Here is a 23864-nt window from a genome sequence, read left to right as displayed (position 1 = left end):
TCAACCTTCAATCATTGTCCGACAGTTTAAAGTCGGTCGTCAGTCTGTCGACATTTAGAAATTGGGTTTTCGTAAACGTTGGACGACGGCGAAAAACAAACTGCGCCCCAGCGAACGGTGATCGGGCGACGGTTAACCGACTTACAATTTTTTTTTCTTTTAAAGGCGTCGGTGTTCTTAAAAATTAATGTGACTACTCCGCGTCGCCCGATACTAGTGTCGGCCGATCATGTTTTTTTTCAGCCGACAATACGGGAAAAAATTGGACGCCCGACCATCGGCTTAAATGTGACCTAGAAATTACAGTGAATGTAAGAGCCAATGGTCGAGAAGCAGCAGAAGTGGAGATTTCTAGCTACGTAAAATGTAGAAGTGATCCGGAGGTGTACAAAAGTCTAGAGAGAACAAAAACCGCACTAAACTTATATTGTTAAATGACCTGATGTTACACATGCTCATATAATTTTATTTCATCTACAAATTACTTAAATGTCTCCATGAGGTTGAAGAAATCTCCAGTAAGAATTACTAAGCATTTGTTGTTATTTACTTTATCCTTTCAAAACATGATATAAAGGTTCTGGTTACTAAGTAAAGTAGTCCGTTACACGGTAGTAAGTCTTCACTGTTCTTATTTATGAGACAGTTTTAAGGAAGGTATGGAACTGCTGTCGCTTTGAATTTATCATTATATGTGGTACTTGACACCTGGGAGAACACACAACATCTCAAACAGAAGGTTAGCCCCCGTCAACGCCGTGGTGCCGTTCATATCGTAGGGAGGGGACACCTGCGCAACAGAAACAATAACAAATGATTGATATCATAATATACCACAGCCATGACGTCATGATAAAAAATGCCATTAATAAATGTCCAAAAATGACTTTCTAGTAAACATTCTCATGAATTTCGAAATGTAAATTGAGATATCATGTATTACACGAGTATGTTGGTATACAAAGATTTTTTTGAAATTTTATTATCGTAAGAACTGAAATATAAAATACAACGTAATGTGAACTGGATCGTTGCAACGGAGTCCTTCCACAATTAAAGGTACATTGAATGCACAGTTTTCGTAAAAATAACTTCGCTTCTGGGTTCTGATCGACTTGATTGAAATTTTTGGCTTTATTTTTTTTTAATAATATATTTTCTTTCTGCGCAGATTTAGGATTTGTACAACACCCACTCTCATCTCAGAAATCAGGACTTTTCTGTTTATTGTTGTATTAAGTGCAAAGCTTGATTTCAATTTGCATTGATGTTTTTATTTACCTGGATCAGATTCACGCCTTTGTAGCTCGGAAACAATTTCATTTTATCTGTTCCTGACTTACCTCTACGAGATCTCCCCCGATTACATTCAATCCCCTGCAGCCCCGGACAATTTCCAGCCCCTGTATAGATGTCAGTCCTCCAATCTCAGGGGTACCTGACAATTAATGATCCATACCAAAATACCTGATCATTATGATGTGAAATTGTATTCCAATTTTCACTTACTAGTACAATTATCTGTGTATCAAAATTCCAATCTAAACAAGTATTCGGTGTTTGCAGGAATGATACTGCGAGCTTTAACTTATGAGTCCGAGATGTGAGATAAGATAAATAACCTGTTCCAGGAGCAAACGCAGGGTCGAGTCCGTCAATGTCAAATGAAATGTAAACTGGTTTATTCCCCATCATCTCGTGAACCTCCTTCATAAGGGGGGCCAGGGACTTGTGCCAACAATCCTGGGCTGTCACTATCCGAAATCCCTAAATATATGATAGTAAACTGCAACTGACCAAGCAGAATTACTTTTTCAAGATATTAGAGGTTTTATGATAATTTTGCAAACAGTCGTGAGTGATTCTGATCAAATGGATTTAAGCTTTTAAAATTTTGAGTTCATAAAATTCATCGCACAGTTTATTTAATAGTATTAAGTCCTCAAAGTGATGTGCAAAATACATTTTTCACCAATCATCAAGCGTCCAGTTTTGATCCTTCAGAATTTCTTTTCCGTCGTCCCGCCTCCCATGTCTTCCCCATTCCCATTCTTGCGATCTTTACCTGACTCTTGGCCCAGTCGTAGTCTTCCACTGAATAGTTTGATCCTCGTAAACCAATTTGAATCACTCTGTGAGGGTCTAGACATCCGTCCTCCACTGCCCGTCGGAAGGGTGTCCCGTGAGCAATCTTTTCACCCAGCATCGTATCGCTGGTGTCTGAGTGGGCGTCTACATGTACCATACCAACAGGTCCGTATTTCTCCTGTAATGCATAGACATTCTTTCATAGCGTGGATTTGAAATTTAATTCAACCGATTTCATACACAGATGGCGACCCAAGTACATATACATATACACATTCACCCATTCACCTGATTTACTCTGAATTTCTGTTTGTTATAAGTCATTCATCAATTAAAAAACTTTTCACACCGGCTTAAGCTACCATTTATATCTTTCAGCAGGAAATTTTGCGGGAAATTAAATAGGATGTTATTTTAAATTTGTTAGTTGCTGAAAATAAATGTATAGACTTCGAAAAGACTTTAATTCTTAACAGTCCTTTCAGTACTTTGATACTTCGGAACCTTGTGTGGAGTTGAAAAGGGGGAGGGGGTAAGCTCTTCAATAATTTGATACTATTACTTCAGAATAACAAAATAATTATTCACAGAACCATATTAATTTAATATTTTTTAAATGCCTAAAAAAAAGTTTAGAAAAATGCTTAAATATCAGAAAATTTTTAACAATTTACAAGGATATCGACATACATCTTTTTTTTTAAATAAACCCCTCTCTCTAACCTTCAGGGCCTGGAGTATTGGATAACTAATGGTATGGTCTCCTCCCATTGTCAGAGGAATACAGCCAGTGCTGATCAACTTTCGGTAATGATTACGGATGTCCTCGCAGGCCTTGGGGAGGTGGTAAAGATTAAAGTTCACGTCACCGACATCAGCCACCTGGAAGGAGTCGAAAGGCGAGGCTCCTATTGAGAAAGTAATAACTTTCATAAAATGTAATTTCATTAAGTACCCCTTCCCGTTTTAAGGCAAAACCAGACACGTAGTATCTTTTTTGAACCGGGGGGGGGGGGGGAGAGAGAGAGAGAGAGAGAAAGAGAAAAATTATTTAACAACTTACCTGAAAATCTTTGACAAGTAAAAAAAAAAGGAATAAATTTCCCCAACTCAAGATTCCTATTCCGGGGGGGGGGGGGGGGTCCAACTTTTTTCACAAACAATTTTAACAGTTTGTATTAATTCTCTACCAAGGGATGGCTTGACTACCAAACGTGGAGGGGGGGGGCAACATTTTCAACAGTAAAAGATTTTTATCTTTGAAAAAAAGTGCCCCCACCCCCTGATACTATATATATCAGAGTGTCGTTTGTCTGATCGAATTTTTATTCCAAGAGAGCTATAATTCTGCAGCTAAGGACTCAATATGTAAATAAACCAAGAGACATAAAAAGTACGTGTGCACTTACCTGTGGCGATGTTGACCTTTCGGATGAGTGCAGACTCGCTCCGGATTTGTCGTGGACCTAATCTTGTCCCAGACCTGTTTGACGTCCCGATATCCATAGGTATCCCCACAAAACAGGCCCCCAGACCTTGTCAAAGAGCAAAGAAATTTTAGTCTGTTGTTAATTTTAAAATTTAAATTCATATCAAATATAACAGTCTTTCTTCGATGTTCACTTCTTGTCTTGCTTGAGGATATCCGCTCCCCGGCCAGGAACGATAACTCTTAAATATGTTAAAATTATTATTTAATTTTAAAAAATCTCAAAATAAAGCTTGAAATTAAAATCTTATCGTGCAACAATTTTCATTTTATGCATCCTAATATGATTCAAGGTTTTTTGAAGTCTTCGAAACGGTCTTGTAAAAAGCAGTTTTCTCCCAGGCAAATACCTGGATACCTACAGTTTTTTTTATCCTAAAATATATTTGTTGATCAATTTTCAATCAGAAAATGTATAGTGGGTGCTTTTATTCGCGTTCCCTGAAAATATATTTGAGATCTGATAATTTTCCCTACATGATATGATTAACTATAATAATGAACTTTGAAGAAATACCAGTGGTAAATATATATTACTTTGAGATTTCAAAGACATTTTTGTGAGCATTTTTAATGTCACTCAACTCCTGATTTTCAGATACTGGGGATCGGACTACTTTAATATATAACTATCTTTTGTAATCAGTCTATTACTTCTATCTGAAATATTAAAGAAAAACTACCCACTATCTCATTTTTGCGTTAACTAAATAAAACAAAAAAATGATATCTATAAGATAAAAAAAGATATGTTCACAGTTTGCATAGCTACAAAAAAATGATGATGAAAAAATTACTAAATTAAAGAAGCAAGTGTATTAGTATTGTAAAGCTGACTGATTCATATTTTAGATAGAAAGTTTAAAGCATAAGAAGAAAATATAAAATTTCAATCTTCAGAATTTCCTATCAAGCAAGTTTTAAAGTTAAAGTGCTTCTTATTCTCTTCCACTGTAGGTGCGCGTTTGAGATGGCGATAATGAATGACCGTATCTGTATTGACCTACCAAAATGCAGTGTACCCTCTTCTTACCTTGTGAGTCATTCTGAATGGGGAGACGCATCATAGATGCTATCCCCCCGGATCGGGGCATTTCATTCCCTGAAAGAGGTTCATTAAACTTCCCTCCGCGTCTTGCGCTGGTGGACAGGGAACGACCGAGATACGCTAATTTGGTTAAACCTCTTTTCATCTCTGTGACCTGTCAGTCAGATAAACTTATGTACCTTAGTAAATGTTTGTATACGGAATCCTATTAGGGCCAAAAACTTGTCTGAAATGACACAATTTTTTTTTCACTCGGGGTGGGGTCCAGTTGTTGGGAGGAAGAAGGTTGGAGGACACCTTTCAGCTTAAGTTTTATTAGTTATTTAAAATTCCAGTAATTTTAGCTAATTTATCAAGCAATTTTCACTTTACCACAGTTACAATAATCGGTCTCTAAACAGGTCCTCGTTATGTCCCATTTTACTTTGAATCGAATACGTAGGATGACTACACTTAATTAAGGACATGCGAAATTTTCAAAATAAACCAAAATAACTGTCAAAAAGAGCTTTTTTCTTTTGAATTTTTGAATTGCAGGAATGGTCAACGTTCAATCTGCAACTTTACGTAATTAGATTAAGGTAGCTCTAAACACTGCTCACTGAAGAGTTCTAATTCAATGGTATTTTTATGCAGTTAGAGTGATCTGAACTTAATTCGATGTTCAGTAAAATAAATGAAATTTAAATCTTCAATAAATGACACAGTTTGAAAGTGAATAAAGTATTCTTAACATTATATAACACCAAAATAGAGTAACTGAAAACATTATTTGGATGTATTTTCCAAATATAAGTAAATGACAGTGATTTCTGTTCTGCAAGAATTCAATTTTTCCTGGAGAAATATGGCAGGTATCCTTTGTTGAAAATGAACTAGACAAATCCAATATGTACATCTTTATATAATACAATGTTCTCGAAGTCCAAGTAACATTTTTCTTTAGTGTTTAGAGCTTCCTTAAATAAAAGTATGTATTTACGAAGTACGAATCTGTTTTCATAGGTGGGTGCCATCTTGAATCTCCATGCGATAATGATATGACGCCCACTTTTTTTTACTGACTTTATACATAGTCAGTGCATGTTTGTCTGTTGTTCTCCGGTTAACAGTAGTTGTATATTTGCATTAATAAAGTTCTGTCAATTGGAGATTAATAGACATAGATTAATAGTCGCGGAGTAGGGAGTTGATCCTTACATCGCGGTTTCGAACCCACTGTGTGACATGGAGGCCGGTCCTATAAACCGAGGTCCCTTGTCACAGTAGGTGCTGGCACGAAAAAGATCCCTCGCTGCTCAAAGGTCGTAAAGGCCGAGAACATGTCTAAAATTGCAGCCCTCCACCGGCAAGTTGTAGCGTCTCTATATGAGTGAAAAATTCTCGAAGGGACGTTAAACAAGCAAAAAAAAAAAAAAAACAAAAAATGTGAGTTCCACCTCTTGCGCATATTTTTATCAACCTAATGTTCAATCAAGGGCAGGTAAGTGTAAGTTCTCTATATTTGGAAAGCGGTAAGGACAAAAAAATAGATTTATTTTATCGCATCACAGTCTAAAATCATCTTAACATTTAAAGTTGGTTCGAAATTTACAAGATTCTTTAATAAATGAACAAAAGTGTAATTAGGTTAAGTTATAAAAGCGACAGAAGCGACCGAAAAAGACCCAAATTCCGACGTTATGTGCAGTCATCCTTTACAGTTCCAATGTTTAAAAACAGCAATTATCTACTCCGTCACGATTTTAAAGCTGCATTGAAAATACTCGCCAACTCAATCATAGCAAATTTTCTTGAACTTGTATGTGTCTTCCACCCATCCCCCCCCCCCCCCAGAAAAAAAATAATATATATACAAAGAGGAAATTTTATCTCAGTATTCAAAGTTTGCTAATTGCAGTTAAAAACATAGGTAATCAGAGATGACAGAGCTCACCTCAACGAATGTTATCTTTAAATAAGGCAAAGTCCCACACTAATCTAATAATCTAGTAGTGTGCATCCCTAGATGCAACATTTTATGCAATTTTGGTCTGATAGGGCTTGCAGTTACTTGGGAATGGACTTATCTAAAAACTTTAAACTAGTCACTCATCCAGAAAATGTAAGTCAAATCCAGCATCCAAAGCAAGTTTGAGAGTGCCCGTCCCTTGATGCATTATCCATGCAAGTTTGGTTTAGATAGGCCTTATAGTTTCTTGGCAATGGACCTGCTCCAAAAACTTTCACAAGGTCACTCATCCTGAAAATGTAGGTCAGATCCAGCATCTGAAACAATTTCAGTAGTGTGCATCCTTAGATGTATCATCCATGCATGTTTGGTCAACGTAGGACTTACATTTACTTGGAAATAAGATCTGCTCCAAAAACTTTAATCTGGTCACTCATCCTGAAAATGTAGGTCAGATCCAGCATCCGAGGCAAGTCCAGTAGTATGCATCCGTAGATGTATCATCCGTGCAAGTTTGGAGAATATAGGACTTATAGTTACTTGGAAATGAGATCTGCTCCAAAAACTTTACCCTGGTTACTCATCCTGAAAATGTAGGTCAGATCCAGCATCCGAGGCAAGTCCAGTAGTATGCATCCGTAGATGTATCATCCGTGCAAGTTTGGAGAATATAGGACTTATAGTTACTTGGAAATGAGATCTGCTCCAAAAACTTTACCCTGGTTACTCATCCTGAAAATGTAGGTCAGATCCAGCATCCGAGGCAAGTCCAGTAGTATGCATCCGTAGATGTATCATCCGTGCAAGTTTGGAGAATATAGGACTTATAGTTACTTGGAAATGAGATCTGCTCCAAAAACTTTACCCTGGTTACTCATCCTGAAAATGTAGGTCAGATCCAGCATCCGAAGCAAGCCTGGTAGTGTGCATCCTTAGGTGTATCATCCACGCAAGTTTGGTCAACATAGGGCTTATAGTTACTTGGAAATGAGATCTGCTCCAAAAACTTTAACCTGGTTACTCATCCTGAAAATGTAGGTCAGATCCAGCATCCGAAGCAAGCCTGGTAGTGTGCATCCTTAGGTGTATCATCCACGCAAGTTTGGTCAACATAGGGCTTATAGTTACTTGGAAATGAGATCTGCTCCAAAAACTTTAACCTGGTTACTCATCCGGAAAATGTAGGTCAGATCCAGCATCCGAAACAATTTCAGTAGTATAAATCCTTAGACGTATCATCCATGCAAGTTTGGTCAACATAGGGCTTATAGTTACTTGGAAATGAGACCTGCTCCAAAAACTTTAGCCTGCTCTAAAAACTTTAACCTGCTCCAAAAACATTAACCTGGTCATTCTTTAGCTGAAATTGAAACCTAAACTGGTACAATGAAACACACTAAAAGCATCCCCCATGTACCTCTGATTAATATAGGGCATAGAAGTACTTGAAAAGAAATCTGCTCCAAAAACTTTAACCTGGGACGCCGACGTGGTGTCTTCTTGAATAAATAAGTAAAAGAACTCAAATCGTTCAGTCCAGAAATTACGGAAGCGTATTAGTGCCATTTTGACACTTTTTATTTCTTAATTTCTACACTTTAATATGTAAAATTTACACTTTAAAGTGTAAAATTTACACTTTAATCTGTAAATTTTACACTTTAATGTGTGAATTTTACACTTTAATCTGTAAAATTTACAGATTAAAGTGTAAATTTTACACATTTAAGCGTAAAATTTACAAATAAAAGTGTAAATTTTACACATTAAAGTGTGTAAATGTCCAAGTGGCACTGATACGCTTCCGTAAGAAATAAAATACTGTACTTCAGTTCTTTTGTATTGCAGTAATCGTTTCTTTGGAAATTCACATACATAATGTTTTGGAATGCATCGTATTACTTTGGACGATATAATGCCTGTTGCTATTTGTGTTCCATATTTTGGGTATACATGTAATTTATCTAATCAATGTCTTGGGCAGAAGTAAATACATGTAGTTGGAAATGGGGTGTCATGATTCTCCTTCATCGACTGTTTGGTGCTACCCCAGATGGGCGTTTCCTGGGGGGTGAACGTCCAAGCCTGGAACCACTGGTTCTCCATCAATGCTGCTATCTCAGTTACGAACTTTCCGCTTGACTGACTTCCTCCTCAGCACTATGGATGCTCTCTCTGCTACCCTTCACAGACTTCCTATATCAGTCTCTTTTTTGCTAATGTTATATACCAATGGCTATCTCACATACTTCCTATCCATTCAGTTGACAGTTCTTCGTCAGATCATGGAACTAAAGATTTTCCACTCAAATGCATCCTCGCTCCTATCTTCCTTTGACACTGTTACAAAAGAATTGACTGTTTTGCTGCCACTGGCCAGATAACCGTACCAGGCCTCTTTTCTCAAGTCAGCCGCATCTGCCAATCTGTTGCTGTTCCCAAAAGCTCACTTCCTTCAGTACTAGTTTTATGTCATCTCTAGGCTTCTTTCACAAAGTTGACGTAATTCAGGCCTTCTCTACTCATCTATCATGTTGTAAATTGTGAATTTACTAGGGGAGGTAAATGCAAAATTTACAACATGATAAGATGTAAATTTTGCATTTACCTCCCCCTAGTAAATTCACAATTTACAACATGATACATCGTTGACTTTTTTACCTTTCTTTCCAAGATGCCAATTATGCTGATAACTCTATCATGCCACCAGTGTATCTTCTATCTTTCAAAGTTTCTGAGCATGCAGACACATGCTTTTAGTCTGCTGATTTACTACAAAGACACTGTCTATCAATCCTCTGTCATCAGTTGGGCTTGGAAGAACAATAGGCTACAGACTGATTTTTTCAGAATTGAAGTCTAGATGGCATCTGATCCCGCCTCTAATGTTTTTGGAGGTGCGTGTTTGCTCTGCTCCCGATTTGTATTGTTTAAATGGACTATGAGCTCCAATATTGTTCGTTATCTCCATATTTTATGGTTCCATCTTCCAAATATCATTCTATCCCAACTTCAAATCCCGTGTATTTTCCAAGTTCCACCAGCTTCCCCGACTACTTTCACCACTACAGCCTCTTCCTCCAGTATTCACACTCCTCTCTAGAGAGGTAAAGCTGCAGGGATCAACCGTTACAAGATGGGAAAGGACTCCCCCCCCCCCATCCCAGCCCACCTCAGACTGAGTGAAATTCATAAAAATTGGAAAGCATCTTAAAAAAAAAGCTTGCACTTTCACTTGTTAACATTAATTTAAAATCCAGATATTTGACTTCATTAGACACAAACCAAAGCCATGTTAAAATCTTGAGATGCCAAGACTGAGAAGAAATTCTTTCCGGTCTAGCTTTGGGATGGAATAGAAGTGCAGTGATATTACTACTCTTAGAGTGATTCGAGACAAGTGATGGCAGAAGCTTTGAGAGATGGATCTTAAGTTCTTCGTCTTTTTTCGTTAATATTTTTTTTTTTAAATTTCAAACCAAAACTAGGATCGACACAAAATTTTAGGGTACTGTCTACTGTCCTATAGAAACTTTCTACAACGCTCAGTTGATTGTCGTTCCGTGTCTGAAATTATAACCTTCAGCGTCAAGATCAACATTCATTTAAATTTAGGCATTTTTTTAATATATAGAATGTTTCTGACAATGTGAAATAAAAAGTTGTAAGTATTCTGTTATAAAAATTAAATTTTATTGACCTCACTTTGCGAAAATATTATATCCGAATAAAGCTTAGAACGAGTTACTGTGCACCTGTTGGTATGGAGACAGTGCAGCGTCAAAATGGCGGCAAACGGCCCTTCGGTAAAAACTATCATTATAAGATTTCGGAGTAAATTCGTGTTTTCTTGGTCATTTTGACTTAATGAATGCAGAGTACTTGTAATTGGTTATACCATTGTTGTAGTTTGACATGTGTTTGAATACTGTATTTTGCTTCAGCGATTATAAGTTGACAAATTGAAAGATTTCATCAGAGTTGAATATGACGTAGGTACCGTAGACACGTATCTTGTATATGGTTAATAATTCTATTTTCAGTTAGTCGAATCAAACAAAAACAAAAAGAACATGATGATTAAGGGCCAGGGCAAGGGAGGGGGAGGACCCAAGCTCTTGCGTAGACCGAGGGCACCCAAGTTACCTCCCCTTGAACCCGAGCTGCCACCTTCTCCAGACAAACCATTCTATGAAATATATGACTTTGAACAGGAGATGGACATCAGTCAAAGACATCTTCAGTCCCCCACACCCAGTGTTGTGCCTAGTCTAGTGTCTCCCCCACCATCAGAATCACATCCCACTAGGGGGACATACTACAGAAATTATGGAATATCACCACACAGTAATGGTTCTTACCTGCGTAAAAATGACAAGAAGTTTGTGCTTGATCCAATATATCGTGAGAAAACTAGTTTAGGTACATATGTTGATGGTAAATCATTAGTAAAACCTTTTAAACCACGAGGACCAGACAATTTCCCTACCAGACTCCCCAAAAAGCCAGGGGAGATTTTACAGATGGATAATTTTGACGAGATTCGCTATCATCAGCCTCCAGCTTTTACTTTGGACAATTTTGTGTATCATCTCTCAGAACTTCGGAACATACCAGTTCGTAAAGTCAAGGAAATATTTTACTCAAAACACAACTATAAGAAGTTAACAAATCTTTTGGCTGAGAAATATATCAATCCTGCTATTCAAGAGGAGGTTAAAGTGATGGAAATGACTCCAGAAGGTGAGTAATTTTTTTGAAGTAAATGATGAACTATTGTTTATTATCACTATTTCTCCTATAAAGTTTATTAAAAGAAATTTGGATCATTGAAGATTTATGTTTACTGTAAGAGGGGCTATACAATTATAGCATATTTTTGCTTATTGATACATACAATTATCTTCAGTAGCAGACAGCATAAAGTTTTTAAGGTTTTAACATAATATTTAAAATAATAGGGCAAAACATTCCCCCATCTGAGCCAAGGATCCCTCAGAAACAGTTACTCATTGAGATGGCAGCTATGATAAAACAGCATGTCCGAGATCTGATGAACACTGAAGTCAAGTCAGTGATCAGACCTCTGAGGAAGTACAGCCCATCATACGCTGATGACAATGTCCCTCACACGGAGATCATACTCTACGAGGATGACACTTTTGATGTTGCCAGTCGCTCAGCTCAAGAACGACAGTATGTATAACAGTATTATACCTTGATTGGTCTTGTTTCTCTGTGGCTGAAGAAAGTGAGCACTCCAGAGTCAAACATGAGATATGATTTTGGTTAGGGATTTTTACCATACAATAGTTTTAGTGAAATTTTTTTTTAAAAAAATAAGGACATCAAACTATTAATTCAAACCGTACTAAAATCCCTGAATCAAAACATATTTCAGCTAGTTAATTAAGGACATAACCAATGTAGTTTTAAACTTTATTTACTTACTCCCTGTGTAATTAATTTAAGAGTTGCAATAATTGAAGGACCTTTGTGCAACTATTATAATACCTTAATATCATTTTTATATGATGCTGTTCTCCTCCTCTAAAACAAATTTTGAGGAAATATCTGTTAAATCTGTATTTTAATTGTTACTTTTTTTTTTAATAACACAAGGATTTCCATCATGTGATATCTGTTCAAAACTCCTGGTAATGAATGCTGACTTTTGTCTTCGAACTTATGATGGTATTATAATTGTAAATCAAGAATATCTTGAAAATTATCAGTGGATAAGTTACAATGTAATTTAGGGTATACATGTACGTGTAAACTGGCTGGAATTTCATATGCTATCACTGCTTTATTAAGGACTCTGTCTTTCTTTTTGGTAAGGATAATATTTGAATTAACATCATTATTTTGTAAAATATTCTTTCAACTTCATCTCACCCACATTAGTTTATTCTTTGATAACTTTAATTACTATTTGTAAAAAAAAAAAATATAAAGGTCTTTTATTAGAATACTGAAAACAGATGTTAAAGTCTTTGTACTTTTTGTAGGGATACCGAAATTCCAACAATGGATTCAATGTTTCACTCTGCTCCATCTAGATACTTCCAGGGGGCGGAACGTAGTCATTCACCTTTCAGTAAGTGACCAGACCAATGCATGTACCAGTATATATAGGATGTGCTCTGGATGCAGAATTGCTTATCAGTTAATCAGTAAATAAGTTAAGGTGTCATATACTTCCAAGTGCAGGTGAAACAGTTTTCACCCATAGTCTTGCTCTTCAATATTTTAACCTTTTAATAAGTTCAATTTGTATTAATTTGGGTAGAACACATGGTAAAAATCTTCCCTCTTAGAATATTTTTACAACAGAATTTAAACATTACAAAACAAAAAAAAATATATTGTGATTACAACTGATTGTAAATTTAGAAATGGATAACTATGTTTCAGACATACTTTGTATTGATTGATTAGCTGATTAACAATATTATTGTCTTCCTATTGTCTATAATGATTTTAGGAGGATATCTCTTTAGATTTTAATTCTCACATTAATCAAGATCTTTTTACAAAAATCTAAGGTTTTTGTTCACGTACCTACTTATCAGGATTTCTGTGAAAATTCAAAAAATGTTAATCAGTACTGTGCAGATCTTTTTAAAATCTGTTTCTTCTCATGAAAACCTCCATTTATCATTTTGCTTTTAGCTGCACCCTCGGAGAATGCCATATCTCCTTCAGAACTTGCCATCTTAGATGCTCTGATAAACGGTGGTAAAGCTCTCAGTCTGAAGGTGGGTGTGAAATACACGGGCAATAACACGTCAATCATGCTTAGCAGTTAAGTGATTTATGATGCACATATTTGTTTTTTTAAAAGATATCAGCTGATGCAAAGGCAGCTGGATTTAAGATCTTGTTTTTACATTGGATTGTCACTTCTCTAAGTGCTTAAAACTGGCAGCTATTCATTTTAAAACAACAGCATAAGAAATTGCTCTGTGCTTAAGTGTTAGAGGAGTTAATTGCAAAGTATAGATTAATTTAGTAGACCTATCGGACAAAACAGACATAATGGTATACTAAAATCAAGGCCTGTTTCAAGTTTGCCATTTATGATTTTTACAAGGATCAATAATTTTCATTCCAGGCACATTTTATATCAGAAATGCCAGATATTTCACCCCTAGTAAGAACTGTCACCTATCTGAATCTGTCCTTCAATGATTTCTCGGTGAGTAGATATATAATTTCAAAGTAATGTTTCAGTTCAAGCACATGGTATGTAGTGCACAAAATATCTGAGTGCTTAAAATTTTTATAGGCAACATTTAGGCCTAATTGAATTCTGAAGTATGTGTATTTATATACAGTGGAGCCTATATATATAATCAAGACACCGTCAATCTTAATGCTTCAGCTTCCTGACAAAATTTGTGGGGAACAGAATTTACATTTATATCTACCAATTATAACAGATAGGTTTTAGTAAACTGGACACTTCATTAAGCTGGGCCTTTTGATTGGGAACACAAGTGTCTGGATCAACAAGGCTCAACTGTACTTTTACAAAGAAAAGAAAATCTATAATGTATTTTGGGATCAAAACATTTTGTAACATAATGGAATAGTAGAACTACTGGAGGTGATAAAAAGCAATCAAGAGCTTTGTTGAAGGTGTCAGCATAGATGGGGATGGCAGGAATGAAATGAAGCAGATTTATTGGGGGTATGAGGATAGATGGGGGAAGGGAAGAAATGATGAAGTAGTTTAATTGGGGGTGTAAGGATAGATGGGGAAAGGGAAGAAATGAGGCAGATTTATTGGGGGGGGGGGGGAGGATAGATGGGGGAAGGAAAGAAATGAAGCAGATTTATTGGGGGTGTAAGGATAGATGGGGGAATGGCAGAGAAGAAATGAAGCAGTTTTATTGGAAATGACTAAATGTGAGGATATACGGGGGAATTCTAGAAAAGAAATGAAGCAGATTTATATTTGAATCCACCTTTGCAAAAGTTATGTCCCTTGGCCACCACCTCTGGTGGAAAACTCATGGAATTCTAACAGTAGCCTTTGTAGTTTTCTTGTTTGTAAATTTGCCTCTGGACAGTAAAAAATCATCTGCATTTTAATTTTTGATTGTCCTAGAATCAGGCTGGCCATACGTTGAAAGAAAATATTAAACACACACATCCAAATGTTTGACCCCACGTCAACTTCTGCAAAGTGTGGATATGACTTCTGGGGGCATGAGAATAGATGGGGGAATGGCAGGGAAGAAATGATGAAGATTTGTTGGGATGCAAGAATAGATTTGAATAGGCAGGGAAGAAATGCAGAAGTATTTTAAGTGGAAGAAACGGAGGGTATATTTCTCATGATTTCATCCATTCCACTTAGTGTCAGTCGGAATGTACATATAAATATGTATTTATTCTGCAACCACCGCTTGCAGTGACCAAATAGAGGTAACCCAATAAGCCAAAGCTATATATTCTTTCAATACTGAAATATAGCCTGATGTATTTATAGGCATTGTGACATCATCTTTAGTGCATTGTTTGCACCATGGTGTCATAGTTTCAACTGCAGAGACATGCCTAAATCTGTTGAAAATAGCTCATTTTGGAGCTCAAATGTAAAAGTGTGTTGCAGAATAAACAAAATACATGATAATTTCTAGAAATATAAGTGATATTTGGGCTTGGGTCGAAATCGCAAAGAGAGCTCATCAAGTCTTGCCCTCTATCACATTTTCTTACCCTCACCAAGTATTGCTTATATTTCAAAACAGTACCATGTGCATACATTCTTTACTAAACATGTCTTTGATCCATTAATAATGCAATGTTTTATTTTTATCATTCAGATATTTCCTCGAGAAATCTTGGAGATTCGACAGCTTGAGATCCTGAAACTGAGAAACAATCCCCTCCGGGAACTTCCTTCTGACATCCATCGTATGCGGAGCCTGAGGATTCTGGTGGTCTCCTTCTGTCTCCTCACCAACATTCCTATGGGGTACCTCATCTACACTCTTATATTGTATATGATAGAGTCACAACTCAGCATTTTCATGTCTCATTATTTCTTTTTTGGTCATTTTCCCTCAAATAAGACTCTGCATTCATATAAAGTTAAAAAAAAAAATATATGAATTTAGATGATATAACTTTTAATATGCAACTCTGATAACTTATTAACATTAATCATGTTTTTGTTTATGATACATTCAATTTTGTGAGTTAACATCTTTGCTTGAGCTGTTTAACATAAATAAATGAATAAACAAAATTTGTTCACAGTGGAATTTTAATACCTTTTTGTTTAGGTTGTTCGCTTTGCCCAAACTGATTCATTTAGATATTTCCTACAACAAGCTGACCTTCATTCAGAATGAGATAGCCAACATGAGGTAAGATAAGGATTATAAAAATCTACTGATTGTTTAAGTGTTCCTATGTGTATTTAAAGTCAGAACATGTGTCTGTTACATATGTATATATATTTACTTGTATACTTTTCTCTTTTTACAGAAATTTGCGGGAGCTGAATATGGAAGGAAATCAGCTTCCAGCCATGCCATGTGGAGCACTGCTCCTAGACTTGTTCTATCTTAATGTCAAGAATAATTTCATGCACCCACTCTTCTGGAAAGAAAACACCCAGAATCAACCACAGGTAATGATTGAGTACCACATCATTCTTTACTTTTATATATAAGGTTTCATCCACATGGATTCTCAAAACAGTATCAAATGTCATGATTTCTTTTGTAGAGGCTGATTGACATGTGTGCTCTAACTCTAGTAGAAGGGGAGGTAATCAGTGACATGGATTCTCTACCAGAGTCTGTCAAAAAGGTCCTGGCCAAGTAAGTAAAATAATCATATAAAATATTTCAAAAGAAAATTGTTAAAATATTCATTAGTTTTTGTAAGTTTATGGAAGAAATGAGCAATTCGGTTCTGTTTTCATTAACAATCGATTATCAGAGTTTTATCGATCATTCAAGAAGTATAAATTTTCAGTGCACAAGGTAATTTTTATATATACACCTTTACAGCCGCTCAGTTTGTGACTGTTGTCATGGTGCCCTTTATGGTCCCGGTTTGCGAATTATTCGCCCAGTTAGTAAACTTCATGGGATTAAAAACCTGCCATTCCTTTTCCGAGCATGCTCACCAAGCTGTTTACAAGTCTTCAAACACAGTAAAGATACACTGTCAGAAATCTTGTATGGGGTGCAGTCCACTCCGAGAGGCGAGGAGGAGGAAGAGGAGTGAAGGGGGGATAACTCTGAAGATGAAATTCAGAGAAAGCCTTGTGATATTTTTGCTATAGACAGCCATGGAGTGATCTTGATGATCTTTGGAAAGAATTTTGCTCAGAAGAAAATAAGATCAGTAAAAATTCCTGTGGGGAAAAAAAGCTGTATGTAAAGTGCTGCTGTTAAATTGAAAAATTTGTCACCAAAAAGTGCCTTGAAAAAATCACATTAGTGCATGCATAACATTTAATACACTGTGGTATTTATGATTAATTGCAATGATGTGCAGTATGCTTTGAATGCTGGTCAATATTTACAGTCACTGTGTATTATGTGTATTATGCATGTGTGTAAAAGCATTTGATGTCAGAGACATTGAGAGTGCATATTAACTTATACAATATCAGATTGTATGCTGATTAATGATACTGTGAAAATTATACATTAATTATTCATTAAAATTAGTTTTTACAAAAATTGGCACATATCTTTGATTTTGTTTACTAAATAAAAACCTGCAGAGAGTATATGACGTTAATTATTCAGTAATTAACTGCTTTAAACATGCAGGCTGGGTTTGAATATATGTTTATTATGGGTAAATACAGTATATATATATATGTATCAATTTATTTACTATATCTCAGATAGATGAAAATTGATTTAGATAAGTTATGCACAAAAAAGAGAAAAAAATCAGGTTGGACTTGAATTAGGAAGATGGATTTTGGCATTATGTACACAGAATAAAAAATGCAGATATTGAATTATAATATCATGAATATGACATATCTTTAATTATAGCAATATATACATTGATATCATAGAAAGAGTAAGTTAAAATACAACAGAGCCCTTGATGATGATATTTTTTATGATAATCTTTAATAAGAATATATCTTAAAGAATATTAAATGTATCATAGAAAATTGACAGGAGCTTGAATACATCCCATAGAGACCCCAGCCCTTTTTTTATTATTTTTAACAAGAAAAATTTCGTGAAGTTGAAATTTAAATTTCTAAAATTTTGTTGACATTGAAACAAAATGCATTATTATCTTGTAATCGAGGTACTTCTTCTAATCGTGACGCATAGTATGAAGGACTCTGTTATAAACATCAGCAAAATATGAATAATTTTAAGTACGCCTTAATGAAGTTTCATTCACCGGAAGTTGTAAGAATGGCTGCTTGTTTTTGCTGTTTACGATGTTGTTGGGACGGTCCAGGCTTTAATTCAGGACATATACCTTTAAAAGAAATTCCTACGGTGAAACTTGACACTTCAGTTATGGGTAAAACTTACCATTTGTTAGTTCTGGTGCGATCTATAGAAGAAACATGGTAAAATCATGACCTACTGTAACCAGCTTTCGTTTTTATAAATATCTAATTTAATCAAATTGTTATTGATAGGTAATGATGTAGTGATTGTCAAGGACGGTCGACGAATCTGTGGAACAGGAGCAGCACTTTCCAATGCACCCATCGCACAAGATAAGGCGTATTTTGAAGTGAAAATTCGAAGTACAGGTAAATTGTCAATGTGGCATTTCGGTAAGTTCGTTCACCGGATTTCAGATACCTCGATAACAAAAAGTTGATACAGTGCCTGTCTAGAGTTCAGGAGAAATAGGTTCGAATTCTTGTGTGGTCCACCACATTTCCGGGACATGCTCATGCAAGTAGCAGGTCCAGCACAATCTCTTGATTTAGCTATATAGCTTGAAAAAGCTATATAGCTTTATTAAGCTATTCAAAATAGCTTGATAAAGCTATTTATGTGCAGTTTTTCAGAAAAATGTTTTTTGTAAGAAAAAGACAAAAAGTCGCAAGTATTAGACTATTCATATATGTACTATGGGCTATCAAAACAACAACGTCAACCTAAATCAAAGATAGTTCTAACATTGCAGCATTTGAATACTTTTAAGCAAAAGATGAATTTCCATTGTTTGAGTAACTGTACACCACCTTGTGTGCGTTGAGGCATGGATATGTATGATTGCTTCTCATTGTACTGAATTATTACCAATCCATTATCTTGTTGACCATAATTGGCCTCTTTTATAATTTCAATGAAGAAGTAACTGTATCAATTGCTTTATATAGCCCCAAAACTTTTAGAACTTCGAGTACAAAGTCTATTAAGGAGACGCAATTTGATGAGTGATTTTTACATGCATTATTTCCAGAAGAGTTCAAGGTTGAATATTACCACTGCACCAAGGTGCGACTTTTTGTGCATGCTGAGAAAATAAAACATTTAAGAAAAAAGTGTGATAGAATAGCTAAATTAAGCTATTCTGAATAGCTTAATAAAGCTATATAGCTAAATCAAGCTATATAGCTAAATCAAGAGATTGTGCCGGACCTGAGTAGATCAGAATGGATCACAGAATGGTCTTGCTCCTAATCTCAGCGAGATCGATTCATCAAGACTAAAACTTTTGTATTGACGTCTCTTCCTAAAGAGACTTCAGTTCAAAATTTTTAGTCTCGATGAATCACGCTGAGATTAGGCTTGCTCCCAGTGTGAAAAATATATATCCAAAAAATATTTAAAAATGAAATATGAAGATAACAAACAGTATTCAATCTGGAAAGTCTAATGAAATGATACAAATTTGGAAATAAATTTAAATTTTGAGAATTCATGCCAGCATTATTTCATGATGTGTGTTAGCACTGTATGATAAATATGCCGGCACTCGTAGTTCATGTACCCCATGAATTATCAAAAATAAAATTCATATATTAACATTTATCTGATGGTTATGCCAACAATTTATGTCATTCAACTACATGTATTATTTTTGAAACAAACTAGTTTGCACTAATTTTTTTTATGCAAAGTACCATATGATGTCACAATGGAGATATTCTTGCTCATCCATGGCAGTTCATGAGAAAATGAACTGTTTTCTAATTAGCAATCTTGAGGAAAAATATATGGAAATTTAAATATATACAGGTGAACTTCAGTATTTCAAACATTGATATCTCACATACCATGGATATGTTGAAGAGAGTTAGAAGTCCCAACCAATTTTTTACCTCAATAGTGTGCATCCGTGGATTTTCTTGGCCCCATCAAGTTCAAGAAAACAAGATCTGAATGTATGTAAAAACAACTAAAATATAAATAGGATTTATAGTTTAGAGCAGCCAAGGTTGACAAGGTTGTATGACCAGTAAGACATTTCACGCCTTTCACACCACTTTTTGGGAATAGGGCCAGGGAAAATATTCAGAAAATAGGGACCTTTTGGGAAATTTTAGGATAATCATGATAATTTGAAATCATGATATTTTGCATTTCTGGTCTTTGTTATGAACAAAATTTTTGTTTTGCAATACAGAGTAATATATAAAAAGCAAGTTTAGGTATTATATATCCAACTATATTTTCTTTAATTTTTGGGAGAAAGGACTATTTGGAAAATTATTACATTCAATGGGGAAAAAGGTATCTTTTTAAATTGGGAATGGGGCCCTTGAATGGCCCCAATTATAGACAATTTAGCCCTGCAATTCAATCCAACACACTTTGTGTAGATGTCAACTATGAGAGTAGTTGATAGAGGTCTAAGGAATTTTTTGAAATCAAGCTTTTGTGCAGTTGAGGTTAGAATTTGGAGAAATAAATCAAGAACTGAACTCAACTCTGTACACAATAAATAATATTATACTGTTTTTTCTATGAATGGTACTGTAGCTCTTCAGTCTGTCAATATTTTTTTCTTGGAGAGCTACAGTTCTGCAGCTAACAAGGTTGATATTTTTGGGGGTTGGGGCATTTAAGGAGGGAGGAATGTGGAGACACCAATTTAGACAGATGTATTCTACATAGCTCTTGTAAAACTCTTGGTAGCATCAAAAGTAACTGTGTGCTTCTTTCACGGCAGAAGAGAAAGTTACCAAAGAAACTTACATCAGTTGACAGGTCAGTGCAGTTTACAAACAAACTCACGTAAACTGCAATAAAATGTAAGCAACAGTAATGTAAGATAACCAACATGAACATGTGTCATCCATTCCAGGAAGATACTTGTGACAAGAAAGCAATGAGGTGTAATGAATGCAAAGGGTATACTCCAGTGCCGATATGGGAGATGGAAAACTAATATGGCTATGCTTATTTACGAGCTATGTTCAGCTTTAAGTTTTGTTGTTCTTAAAAAGATTTTAAGATTTGTTGAAGGAATTTAAATTATATGATCATATAGAAATAAGATGATGTATTTAATCAATACTAGGTGTATGGGGGGTAGGATTGGCCACAAGAAGGTGCAACTTGAACACAGTGCCACTCGGAGACAACACAGAGTCCTGGGTCCTCAGACATGATGGATCTCTATTCCATGACAAACAACAGAGAGGGAAGCTTTCAGAAACTCCTCAGGAAGGAGATGTTTTGGTGAGGGGAGGACTTTCAATTTCTCCAGAATATTTTTTGCCATAGAGAAATAAAATTCTTTAGTAAAGTAATTGTTCCCTTTAGATAATTCATAATTGGATTTCTAGCCAGGAACAGCCATTTTATTTTGAGATTTTGTTAATTTGTTTCCCACTTCGATAAACCGGACTGGCAGTATATTTTGTACCATTGTAACCTTCTCATCTTTTTTAAAGGGTCTTACATATGATCATGTCCAGTTAAACTTCTACCTGAATGGCCACCCTTTGTCTTGTCCACTTACAGGAATGAAAGGGACTTTGTATCCAGTGTTTTATGGTACATTTTTTGAAAATTATTTGCATGATTTTACCATAAAAAGTATTTAAATAATGACATGTGAAATTAGGATTTATATGAAAATGCAGTGATTGGACTTGTGTTAACAGAAATTTGAATCAAAATTTGCAAAGTCATGTCATATAATTTAAGAGAGATTGCAAGTTCCAGTTGAAAATTTGTCTGCAAATTGTCAAAGGTCCATGGTACATATAGTTGTAGGGTTTTTATGTAAACTCCAATCCACTTTATTATAGTGCTATAGTATAGCATGTAGGCATCTTTTGCAACAGGAGACAATGCAGTGTATAACTGTACTTGTATTTCTTTCAGTGGATGAGGGAGCAGTTATTGATGTCCAGTTTGACAAATTCTACCATCAACCACCTGATGGATTTGACAGCATCATGATAGAACAGTCACTGTTGTGACATCATGATAGAACGGTCATTGTTGTGACATCATTGAAGATTTCTTTTTGTGACAGTTGTGGAGTTTTAGTGACATGTATTTGCATTTGAAAATTTGATTCTTATGGAGGATGTAATCTTCAGCAATGCTGAAAGTTATAATATGTGGAACAGATTTGAATGATCCTGTGAAATAATTTTGGAGAGAAGTTATTGCTAAGGTGACAAGGAAATATTCTTTCAAAAGTTCAAGCGGTGTGACATTTTGGTTTGTTCTACTTTGGCACAGTGTGGCATTTACAAGAACAGGCACCAAAGATTACACCCCATAGCTTTATATGGACATTCCGTATAACAATTGTGATGATGGAATATATATTTTACCACAGAGACAAGTGCAATATGCTTTACTTATAATGTACCTAGGTTGTCAAATTTCTAATTGTGTGATAGATTAGAATTATGGTTCATGTTTCAGTTTAGTCATGACAGGTGATATGATAAGCAAACTTTGTCACACATAGTACATGTATCATTTTTACAATTCTCAAAGTAATTAATTCTGTTTTAAAGTGAATCTTTAACAAATAGTACTTTTTTTTTATTTTGGTGAAATTAAAACAAAATGTAACATATATAAACATATGTATGCAAACAATATATAGCTGTATTAAGTGGTGTACATTTGCAATTTTTTCCATCATTTTGACCACAGATTAATGTAACATATGTTCTTGCTTCGGCAGAGTTTAAATTCATCTTGAATAAAGTTCTATTGACAATCAGCTGTAATAGAAATCTAAGTAAGTGGTGTCAAACAAGATAAATAAAACTAATGAACATTACAATTTTTGACCTCCGAATGAAAGATATTTATGTTCCAGGATAACAAACATGCTATATACCGGTAAACTTTTTTTAATTTGTAAAAATCATGAAGTTTCTGTATGTATGATAGATAATAATCTTGGTACAAATTTAAGATGTACCAGATCTGGGGCTCTGTTGAGGTTTACGTAAACAGAGCATGTGTTATAATGACACTGTATTTTGTACATTTATGCTATAAACTACTGGTTATCTGCTATGTACTAAGTGTATCATGAAGAAGTCGATTATATCTGTATACAGCTTGTAAGATGTATAGGTTCTGCTTTACTTTATATGATCAATGTAAAAATATACTGGCACAGTAAACAATAAAGACACTCAGCATTACCTGGTCTTAATCTGTGATGAAACATCTCTTAACGTAGCATCAGAAATATTGAAATAATTTCTTATTGCATAATGAATGTTCACAAATACATAGAACATAATCAAAGATTACAAAGCTCACCTCAATCAGTGTAATCTAAAGGAAGCAAAGTTAAATCAAATAAATTCTGAATAAAATGCATAATTACAGTGTTATAGTTACATTTATGGAAAGTAGTGGAGCAGGCTTGTACTGGCCAATCATCCTACCAAAAGAGAATAACATTCTCTCCTTGGATATTGTAGTGAATTTCCTAGTACCTTCTGTAGCAAGATCTTTCTGAGTGTAACAAAATTACACTCTGTGTGAGGACATTTCAATGTGTCAATTACACTCTGTGTGAGTACATTTTAATGAGTCTTGAACACTCCATGTGAGGAAATTTTAATGAGTGTAACAATTTGTGTAAGGACATTTAAGTCTACAACACTCTGTGTGAGGACTATTTAATGAGTCTATTACACTCTGTGTGAGGACATTTAATGAGTCAACGTGTCAATTACACTCTGTGTGAGTACATTTTAATGAGTCTTGAACACTCCATGTGAGGAAATTTTAATGAGTGTAACAATTTGTGTAAGGACATTCAAGTCTACAACACTCTGTGTGAGGACTATTTAATGAGTCTATTACACTCTGTGT

The 23864-nt window shown here is 35.2% G+C and overlaps 3 protein-coding genes across 3 annotated transcripts; 2 read left to right on the top strand and 1 right to left on the bottom strand.

Moving 5' to 3' along the window:
* Positions 1–445: 445 nt before the first annotated feature.
* On the bottom strand, positions 446–4785 carry LOC133193277 (guanidinobutyrase-like). The gene is made up of 7 exons (XM_061329237.1): positions 4611–4785; positions 3498–3623; positions 2812–2996; positions 2066–2266; positions 1623–1767; positions 1344–1438; positions 446–790 (listed from the first exon to the last, which is right to left on the bottom strand). The coding sequence occupies exons 1-7, from the start codon at positions 4768–4770 to the stop codon at positions 689–691; spliced, it is 1014 nt and encodes a 337-aa protein (XP_061185221.1). The 5' UTR covers positions 4771–4785; the 3' UTR covers positions 446–688.
* A 5534-nt stretch (positions 4786–10319) lies between these two features.
* Positions 10320–17294, top strand: LOC133193206 (leucine-rich repeat-containing protein 63-like). The gene is made up of 11 exons (XM_061329176.1): positions 10320–10382; positions 10620–11319; positions 11538–11772; positions 12588–12676; positions 13252–13337; positions 13694–13777; positions 15414–15565; positions 15876–15959; positions 16081–16225; positions 16324–16418; positions 16611–17294. Exons 1-11 carry the CDS (start codon positions 10362–10364, stop codon positions 16828–16830), a joined length of 1911 nt encoding a protein of 636 aa, XP_061185160.1. The 5' UTR covers positions 10320–10361; the 3' UTR covers positions 16831–17294.
* A 675-nt stretch (positions 17295–17969) lies between these two features.
* LOC133193299 (SPRY domain-containing protein 7-like) lies at positions 17970–23182 on the top strand. The gene is made up of 5 exons (XM_061329250.1): positions 17970–18111; positions 18233–18349; positions 21076–21236; positions 21452–21554; positions 21888–23182. The coding sequence occupies exons 1-5, from the start codon at positions 17970–17972 to the stop codon at positions 21983–21985; spliced, it is 621 nt and encodes a 206-aa protein (XP_061185234.1). The 3' UTR covers positions 21986–23182.
* Positions 23183–23864: the final 682 nt, after the last annotated feature.

The sequence above is a fragment of the Saccostrea echinata genome, unplaced genomic scaffold, assembly GCF_033153115.1.
Source record: "Saccostrea echinata isolate AGI-Se365-2 ecotype Australia unplaced genomic scaffold, CSIRO_AGI_Sech_v1 ptg000001l, whole genome shotgun sequence".
NCBI lineage: Eukaryota > Metazoa > Mollusca > Bivalvia > Ostreida > Ostreidae > Saccostrea > Saccostrea echinata.
The sequence above is the reverse complement of the archived record's forward strand: the minus strand, read 5'-3'. Positions and strand labels throughout refer to the sequence as shown.